Genomic DNA, 9,870 nt, shown 5'->3' on the forward strand with positions numbered 1-9,870 from the left:
CTGCGACCTGGAGGCTTCCTCTTGCCCACAGGCAGCTGATGGCCAGCGCTAGAAGAATATTAGACACACCTGGTCCAGTCCCTGCCCTGAGCCGAATGGAGTCTGCACAGCGAGTTACATCCTCCGGGGAGGATGGGGAACCCAGTTCAGCTCCGCGTGGGCGCAAGCTGGCGGAAATCCAGGCGTCCGCGCGCCGCGTCCGAAGTTCCGCCCGCCAATCCCGTGCGCAGGAGGCGGGCGCACGGCCAGGCTCGGCCGCGGATTGGTCCGCCCCGAGCTCCCGGCCGCAGATTGGCAGCTCTGAAGGGGCGGGCCCACGTGGGGCCCTGCGGCGCCGTCCGCGAGTGAGCGAGTGAGTGAGGAGGGGTCGCGGGACCCAGGCGGAAGCCGCCGGCCACGCCCCGCGTCCGGCTACTCCTTGGATCCGGGCCCGGGGTGCTCCGCCCGCTGCGCCGCGCCCTCTCCTGCCTTCCTCCGGGGCACCTCCGGGCCGCGCTGGGAAAACGCGGAGCCGGGCCATGAGCGTGGGCTTCATCGGCGCCGGCCAGCTGGCCTGCGCCCTGGCGCGGGGCTTCACGGCCGCAGGTGAGCGCTGCGGGCGGGCGGCGCTCCCTCGGCCCGGGACCTGCGCGTGCACGAACGCGTGAAGAAGGGGGATTTGCGACTTGCGGGGGGAGGTGAGGCTCCTGTTAAGCAGCCAGTCTTCCGTCTGCGTAAGGGATGCAGCGGGAGGAGAGACCGGGCCTGTTGGAGCGTCGCCGGCTTGATCCTGCTTTCCCACGGAAAGCGTGGGCACCGGGTGTGCCGGGAGCCCCGGCTGAAAAGCTCTGTGTTCTGCAGGCATCCTGTCGGCTCACAAGATCATAGCCAGCTCCCCGGAAATGGACCTGCCCACGGTGTCCGCGCTCAGGGTAGGTGGGGAGAGGTGGGTGCGGAAGCGGGTGGAGGCCCAGCAGGAGGGTGGCTTGCTGAGCTGAGCCCCTGAGCTGGTGGCTTGCGCCGACCTCCCCGCCGGGGGCATCGCGATCCTCACCTTGCCTGGGGCAGCTCGGAGTGGTGGGAGCACCGAGGCAGGCGGACTCGGCTTCAAATCCAGACGCTGGGGCGGTTAGAAAATTGCTTGAGGTGTTTATGTGTGGAAAGCATCTGTAGGTGCCCAGTAAATACTTGGTTTTCTTCATCGACTAGCTGTGTGACCTTAAGGTACTCAGCTTACTCTGAGCCTCAGCGTCCTCATTCATAAAATGGAGAACACAGTGCCCAGTTTGCTGAGTTATTCTGAGGCATGAATGAGTGTGTTGAGAAAGATCGTGATGAGTTAGTTGTTCTCTCTCTTAATAAAAGAATATCCCAAGTCTTTACCCCAAACCTGGGCAGTGTAGGAGAGAATGTCTAATGAGGCAGGTGACAGGCAGTGTCTGTGCCTAGGGTGGCTGGTGTGCCTAGCACTGGAGCTTAGTTTGAAGTCCTAGAGGGATGGGTGGCCTCCAGCCCACGCCTGGACCACACGGAGACCATGCTGTCCTATGAGCAAGGGTCTGGGGTTGGCAAAGGGCCTGACCCAGCTCTGCCTCTGATCATCAGGCACTACCATTTCATTTTTATCTTTGCCGTGTTCCAGCCATGGAACCTTCTTACCTGGCAGAGGGGTGCCTTGGGTGCCAGAGGATTGGTGGGGCTGGGGGAAAACCATTTCCTGGTTGCCATGGAGAAGCTTGTCCATGCCCAGCATCTGTGCTCACTTGCTCAGTAGCAACATTGGAAAACCATGCCAATGAGGGTAGGGGCAGACACTGAGGGGACGGGGCAGGGAATTCTGGGCTGCAGCTGGCAGAATGAACTTGGCAGTTCAGCTGCTCCTTGTGAGGGCTGGACCTCCTGAGGCTGCCCGGCGCTGTGAGCTGGGTAGTCTCCTCCTGCAGAAGATGGGCGTGAACCTGACCCGAAGCAACAAGGAGACAGTGAGGCACAGCGACGTCCTGTTCCTGGCCGTGAAGCCACACATTATCCCCTTCATCCTGGACGAGATTGGGGCTGACGTCCAGGCCAGGCACATCGTGGTCTCCTGTGCGGCTGGTGTCACCATCAGCTCTGTGGAGAAGGTACCTGTCTCAGCCCTCATGTCCTGTGTGAGGGGATGGGGGGTGCTAGTGGGAATTGTGCCTGGCAACCCACTCGGCCCTCTTCCTTGCCCCAGAAGCTACTGGCGTTCCAGCCGGCCCCCAAGGTGATTCGCTGCATGACCAACACGCCTGTGGTCGTGCGGGAGGGCGCCACGGTGTACGCCACAGGCACCCACGCCCTGGTGGAGGATGGGCAGCTCCTGGAGCAGCTCATGAGCAGCGTGGGCTTCTGCACGGAGGTGGAGGAAGACCTCATTGACGCCGTCACGGGGCTCAGCGGCAGTGGCCCTGCCTACGTAAGGCCCTCATATACTTGCTCAGCCTTCTGGGGACCCAGAGGAGCAAGACGGGCTGGCAGGCAGGCTTGGGCTGGGGTGTCGCCCAACTCTTAGGTGTGACTGGCTGGTGGAGGAGGCTGACCTCTGGAGCTAGTTCCAGTCATCAGGAAAAGCAGACCCTGGGAGGCGCCCTTGAGTGCCTGTGGCCCTGGGACTCAGTGAGCGTCTCCACAGGCGTTCATGGCCCTGGATGCGTTGGCTGATGGTGGGGTGAAGATGGGCTTGCCGCGGCGCCTGGCGGTCCGACTGGGGGCCCAGGCCTTGCTGGTTAGTACCTTCCCCCTGCATGTCCTGGAGCAGGGTCTGGGATGGGGGTTCTTGTGGGTCACCAGGGTCCGGGCAGGGGTTGGCTGGGATGCTGGGACAGGGATCGGGGAAGAGCAGTGGGCGTGGAGAAGCCTGTCCCACGGTGCCCCAGCAGGTCTCTCCTTCAATACTCCCTGGAATAGGGGGCTGCCAAGATGCTGCTGGACTCGGAGCAGCATCCAGGCCAGCTCAAGGACAACGTCTGCTCCCCCGGGGGGGCCACCATCCACGCCCTGCACTTCCTGGAGAGTGGGGGCTTCCGCTCCCTGCTCATCAATGCGGTTGAGGCGTCCTGCGTCCGAACACGGTGGGTCACTCTCCTCCACCCCAGGCCCTCCACTCCGAGACGGCCACTGGTGTGGGCTGGGCACCGTCTTGCAGAACCTGCTGTCCGTGGTCCCATTAGCAGTGTAGGAGTCCGTGCTCTGTTAGTAACCATGATTTGTTAGACTTTGTTTAGCTAAGGGTTTACGGGCCTCACTTTGTTTAATTCTCACCACAGTGCTGATGGCGGGGATTAGCTTTGATTTATAGACGAGGACGTTGAGGCTCCGATGGTTTTCCCAAGGTCGCAGCTAATAGGTGATGGAGGCGGGATTTGACTTCAAGTCCACGACTCCAGACCCTGTGATTCTCCTCTCTCCCCGTATAATCACAGATACCGCTGCAGCTCTTCATCTGTGCAGTAGCCCGCCCTTAGTTAAATAGCGCTTCTCAGAGGCTTGGGGGAGTATTTGGTGGGGGGTTCTAATTTTTAGTGGGATCAAGTCAACAAGGGTTGGGGACTCTGTGGACCGGGAAGTTCTGGCTCCAAGTTGATTGCCTTCCTCCTTCCTCCCCTCTGGGGCTTTGTCTGCAGAGAGCTGCAGTCCATGGCCGACCAAGAGAAGATCTCCCCAGCCGCGCTCAAGAAGACCCTCCTGGACAGAGTGAAGCTCGAGTCCCCCACGGTGTCCATGCTGACCCCCTCCAGCTCGGGGAAGCTGCTCACGAGAAGCCCAGCCCCAGGAGACAGGAAGGACTAAGGCAGCCTCTGCCGTCCTCTCTGTGACCAGGGCCCTTGGCAGAGGGGCCGTGCAGGGAGAGGGCAGGCTCAGATTCCAAGGTTTCAGATCCTTGTTAGGAAACCCCCTTTAATCTGTTCAGACCTAGCAGCACTAGTTTCCCCTCCGTCCTGCGTTGAAGCTGCTCTGAAGGGGCGGTTGATGCCAGAAGCCAGCTGCAGCTGCACACCTGCCACTGTTGCAGGAGAGAGGCTGGCACTCCAGGCAGAGCCCCAGCTCGGTAGGGAGGACCAACTGGAGCCCAAGGCAGGATCAGTTGACACCAAGTCAGAGAGGCGAGAGGTACAAAAACATGACAAGGGTTTTTTTCTTTGCATTGAAGGTGAGTGTCTTAGAGTTGTCACAATTAGAAATGCACGAAATCAGACAATGCTTATATTTAACTCTTGCTTCATAGGTGCACCATTGAAAAAGTGCTATTCAGTGCTGCCAAGTGTAGCTACTTTAATAAAGTTTTATTTTCGATTGCCCTGCTTTTCTTAGGCTTAATCTTAGTCATCGTTCTAGAGACTTGAGGCCGTTACCAGGTGCTCCCTGCTTCTGTGGGGAGCATCGTCTAAGGGCATGAAGGAGGTATGAGAGAAAATAAGGGAGCAGGCCCTGGGAGCTGTAATGACACTCAGCTCCAACCCAGCCCCCGGGGTAGAGTCAGGAGATTGTGTTCTAGGATGAGCAAGGCTCATGGTGGAGAAGAGCCAGGTGGCCTGGGTGGAGGGTGGGGCAGCAGCCCAGGCACGAATGAGGAAGCTGCCGACTTTGTAGGGGGGCAGGCACCTGGCTAAGCATTGGCTCCCCCAGCCGCCCTTTGAGGGAGGATCTCTTCTCTTGCTCACTTTATAAAAGATGCTGAGGCCTAGAGGGGTTAAGTGACTTCTTACCCCAGCTAAGCGGCTGGTCAGTGGTGGGGCTGTCCATTTTAGCCACTGGCTCTCCTGCCTCCCAGAATCCAAGGCTGGGTGTGCCGTCCACACAGCCAGACTGGGGCCGCGGTTTCCCCCTGCAGGCTGGTGTGCCTCGCGCTTGTTCTCTGGAGCTCGCCACCCGTGGCATTGGCATCAGCATCAGCTCCGAGTTCAAATCTTAGTTTCTTCCTCTTTCAACTCGGCAGCCTTGGAGAGGTTACGGAACATCTCTGATCTCAAGGTTTCATTCCCATCCATAAACACGGAGGTCATGCTTCATCAGAAGGTTCTGGTAGGTGTGAAACAAGACCCTGTGGAATTGCTCAACAGAACATCTAGAACACTGTGGACCCCTCCTGCAAGTGGTGCTCACCCTTCACCCTCCCACAGAGGAGGGAAGAGAGCCTCTCTTTCCCCCGAGTCAGGGCAGCCCTGGTCCAACGTCAAACCCAGGGGCACGTGGGGAAGGCACATGCCTATGGGCCAAAGTGACAAGTTCAGCAATACTAAGAGCTGTCATTTTTAAGCCCTCATTGTATGGCAAGCACTTTACAAACTTTACATAAAATGTCACGGCCTTAGGAGCTGGGTATAATTAAGAGTAAGATGAAGCCCAAAGAGGATAAATAAGTTGCCCAAAAATATTTGGGTAGACATTTCACCAAAGAAGATATATAAATGGCAAATGAGTGTGTGAAAAGATACTCATCATCGTTAGATAGTAGGGAACTGCAAATCAACCCAAGAAGATACCATTTCCACCCACTAGTGACTATTTAGTAAAAAAGAGAGAGATATTGGTGGCTGGCTCTGTGGTGTGGTTAAGTTTGGCGCACTCCACTTTGGCAGCCCGCGTTCGCAGGTTCAGATCCTGGGCACAGACGTACACCACTTAGCCATGCTGAGGTGGCAACCCACCCAAAAAAAAGGAAGATTGGCACAGATGTTAGCTCAGGGAGAATCTTCCTCATCAGAAGAAAAACGCAAACATAAATGTTGGCAAGGATGTGGAGAAGTTAGAACCTTAGAACCCTCATGAATTGCTGGTGGGAATGTAAAATGGTGCAGCCACTTCCGAAAACGGTCTGGCAGTTCCTCAAAAGGTTAAACGGAGTTACCCTATGACCCGGCAGTTCCACTCCTAGGTGGCTACCCAAGAGAAAGAGAAACATGTCCACGTGAATCTTGCACGTCAGCGTTCATGGCAGTGTTGTTCATCATAGTCAAGAAGTGGAAACAACCCAAGGGTCCAACTACTGGTGAATGGATAAACAAACTGTGTTACACCGACACAGTGGAACATTACTCAGCAATGAAAAGGAAGCACTGACATGCTACAGCATGAGGAGCCTCGAAGACAAGTGAAAGGAGCCAGTCACAAAAGGCTACAAATTTTGATTCCATTTGTATGAAATGCCAGAAAATGCAAATCGACGGAGACAGAGACAGTGGTTGCCTAGGCCTGGCGTAGGAATGGGAGTGGTTTCTGATTGGAGCGATGGGAATGATTTAAAGTAAGATTGTGGGGATGGTTGCACAACTCTGTACATACACAGTCATTGAATTGTACACTTGGGTGGGTTTTATGATGTGTAAATTACAGTTCATAAAGATTTAAAAAAACGGAAATCAGCCGCCCAAGTTTTCATTAGCCGGTAGTACCAGGGCTCAAATCCACATCCTGTACCAAATCCTGTCCTGTCTGCACTAGGCTTGCTGGCAAGCTGTCCCCTCGCCTCCTCTCCTCCCCACTGCAAGGCCACCCCTTGCCAAGCCTAAATCCACCAACATACGTTCACTGAGGACCTCTACCTGCCTGGCCTCGGTTTAGGCCTTGGCGTGTGGAGTCAGCCCGGCCCACGTGAGCCCCCACCTGCCGAGGACCCCTGCCCTTTGCTTCTTAGCTTTGACAGTGTGGTCAGGGCCAGACTCAACTGGAGGTGGCTGCAGCCCCAGTCCTCCAGGGAGAGGGAGAGCAGGGCCATCCCTTGAGAGACAGTTCTGGCTGGCTCTCCCTGGGACCACGGGCCTGCCCTTCCCAGCTGCCCGCTTTCTCACAGGGCGGACCAGCCCCTGGGCTGGAGCTGCAGGCAGGCAGAGCCAGGGGCTGGCCACGGCCTGAGGTGGTCAAGGGGGCCCCAGTGTGTCAGGCCCTGGTCAGAGGTCCTAGAGTTTGTGTCCTGAGCCACAGGAAAGCACCCGAATGCCCTCTGTAAGCCTTTCAGGAGGAAGAGCTGGTGTTCAAGGTCAGTGCAGCCTGTTCTGGAAGCGTGTGCTGGCCCGTCCTCTGTGCTAAGCGCCCTGTGAGGCCTGGGTGCGCCCTCGTCGGTGAGACTCTCCGTGTTCTGAGTTGCCCAAGGGCGGAGGACAGATGTGGACACAGAGAGGAGATGTGGAAATTGCGGGAAGGCAGAGAAAAAGGCAGCACGGAGGGGGGAAGAGAGTAGGGCTGAGCACTAACCACCTCCCCCACCCCCGACCCAGCTCCTTCCCTCCTCTCCCCTTGGGACGGGCCTAGAGCAGGCCTGCAGCCCCATCTCACAACCGGATTCCCTCAGGACCCCCCAAACGCTTCTTTATCCTCAATTTTCCTCTTCTACAAAATGGGGGCAAACCTCTCTGCCCCCACTGCTCACAATAGTTACTTTGGGGAAGTGGGCTAGAGGCCGACTTCTTGTTTGATTTCTTCGTTTCTTTTCCTTTAGACGCTTGATTGCCGTAAGCAGGCGTGATCTGTGTTGTTAAAAGATTAAGAAACGTTTCACTGCTCCCCACTGGCAGGGACCACAAACATGACTGGCTTTGTTGTCCCTGTGTGACTGTTACTAAGCAACACTCTCGGGAGGGACCCTGGGGAGGCTGGCTGCGCTCCTCTCACTGTGCCAGGTGGTGTAGACAGGGCTATCTGCGCATCGAATCAAAAGACTTAAAAGCCTTGACGTGTGCTTCACTTTTAGCAATAAACCAGCACATCGGCAGAAGTGGATGCGGTGACTGTGTGAAATCAGTAGCATTTTGAAAACGAAATGCACCTCTTTTCAAGGTCCAAGCCAGTGTGGATAGGATGCTACCTTAATGAAAGAAAGGAGGGAAATGCACAATTGGATAAGGAAACTCTGGAAGGATACACAGGAAACCAAGACAAGGGGTACGTGTGGGAGGGGACGGGGAGTGCAGTAGATGGGACCGGGGCAGGTGTACGACGTTTCATTATAACCTTTTCGTACAGTGTTGGTTTAGGAATCACAGGAGGGAGTAACTTAGTTGCAAAATACATTTTGAAAACCTTCAGGAGCAGCGGGGCAGAGCCCAGCAGGACGCATGGCCCCAGGTGGGCAGTCAGGGCCGGGCTCGAGCTGTGTCCAGGATCACTCCACGCAGGAGGGCGGCTTCCTTGGCAAAGGGAGACAGGCAGGTCCCCGGTGCCCCAGTCTCTTCTCTCCACCGAAGCCCCCCTTCTGTGCCTCTAGCCCCCAAGATGGGCTGGGGCCCGGCTCTGGGCTCCTGTGGAACCTGGGCCTGCTCCCCACTGACATGTCACGTCGTGTGCTGATCCCCTGCTTCCCTCTCTGTCTCCCTTGCCAGCTTGGACGCTCCTGGGGGGCACGGGCTGGGTAGTAACGTCATTCTGCTGGTCCTAGTGCGTGACACCCAGTAAACACAGCTGAATGAATGAACGACAACTCTTCTGCTTAAATGTCAGGTTGGGCTCTTTCTTGCTCTGTGCCTAAGGAGGTGTCTGGTGTACTGGGGTGAAAGCCCTGTGCGGCTCCCAGTCTGTCTTTGGACCTGGTGATCCACTGTTGGTTAGGTTCTGACTTTCTGTTATTCAATCAGCAAGCATTTACTGAGCTCCTCTGAACTGCTGTGTTTCTGCTTGGTTGGCAGGGATGTGGGGAAGACTTAGTGAATTTCCGTCCTGGCCTCTGTCTCGGGCACCTCTCTTAGTGCCCCAGGGCTGCCCGAGAGCTTGTGCAGCATGTGGGCGCCTCAGAGGCGTCTGCCCTTTCACACAGCTTCCCGTTCCCTCTGAGGCATGCCCTCAGGAATGTTTCCATAAAAAGGGGTTGGGATGGAAATCAATTTCATAACAGTTCTCAATTTAAGGACGGATTGGATAAATACTCTCTCTTCCTTGAAAATAAAGACGACTGAAAATGCACCCGGCGGGCTGGCGCAGCCACGAGGGACTTGGTCAAACGTCAGAGATTTTCCTATTGATTGGGTGCCAGCCCTTCCCCTTTCTGCTTCCCAGGCGCTGTAAGTTCTCCTCTTTCCAGAGCTGGGAAGCCCCCTGATATTCCTCGTCAAGCAATCTGTCATACATGACCTAAAGCATAGACACTACCTTAATAAACTAACACGTGTTTTCTTCCTAAGTGCCAGGCGCCACATCTCATGTGCAAGATATATAAGCTCATTTAATCCCTAATTCAGTAATTATGATGTAGTTATTTCCCCATTTTACTGGTGAGAACACTGAGGCTTGGAGACGTAGGAACACAGCCAGTGAGGGGAAGGACCTGGGTGCCTACAGCCCAGACCCGTTTCCTGAAGCGCTGAAGTGTCCTGCCCCGGGTGGGCAGTGCCACCCTCACTGCTCCAACTGGACCGGAAAACTGGGCTGTAGGCAGGAGATAATGCTGCAGGGCTCCCTGGCAGGCGCCTGGGAAGGAGACCCGGAGCACAGAGTGGGGTCAGGAGTGGCCTCTCTACAGCCTGAGTTGTGAGGAGGGACCATGTTCTGAGGGTACCAAGCTACTGGGAGACACACCCAGAAAAGTGGACATTTTAATTTTTTCTGTTTTATAGAGGCAAATGTAACGGTCCTTCCTACTTGCCTTTTGAATTAAGAGGACGGAACAAGAAATGAGCGTTCACGAACTTCCTTTTCCAATACCATTACCCGCGTCTCCCCAGAAGGCGCCCTTTTCCCCTAATAGGACGTCCGTCTCTGCTGAAGCCCACGGCCTCCATGGTCTTGCTCTATCCACCGCCTCCACCAAGCATGCCTCCCCTTCTCCTGGGCTCCTCTGCCCCACCTCCTTCCCCCACTCCAGCCCTGCATTGGTCCTGAGCATCCTGGACTTACGCTGTTAGTTATTTTCTCATGAACACAATACTTTGCTCTTTAGTA

General features: G+C 56.0%; 1 protein-coding gene across 2 annotated transcripts; it reads left to right on the forward strand.

Moving 5' to 3' along the window:
* The first annotated feature begins 224 nt into the window (after positions 1–224).
* On the forward strand, positions 225–4,301 carry PYCR2 (pyrroline-5-carboxylate reductase 2). 2 transcript variants are annotated; one of them, XM_001489137.5, is made up of 7 exons: positions 225–585; positions 841–911; positions 1,923–2,102; positions 2,198–2,419; positions 2,636–2,728; positions 2,911–3,074; positions 3,627–4,301. In XM_001489137.5, the coding sequence occupies exons 1-7, from the start codon at positions 519–521 to the stop codon at positions 3,790–3,792; spliced, it is 963 nt and encodes a 320-aa protein (XP_001489187.1). In that variant the 5' UTR covers positions 225–518; the 3' UTR covers positions 3,793–4,301. The 2 variants fall into 2 exon arrangements, with proteins under 2 accessions (XP_001489187.1, XP_070112168.1); XM_070256067.1 differs by having other exon boundaries at positions 317–677.
* The last annotated feature ends 5,569 nt before the right edge of the window (positions 4,302–9,870 follow it).

Source organism: Equus caballus, chromosome 30, assembly GCF_041296265.1.
Source record: "Equus caballus isolate H_3958 breed thoroughbred chromosome 30, TB-T2T, whole genome shotgun sequence".
NCBI classification, from domain to species: domain Eukaryota; kingdom Metazoa; phylum Chordata; class Mammalia; order Perissodactyla; family Equidae; genus Equus; species Equus caballus.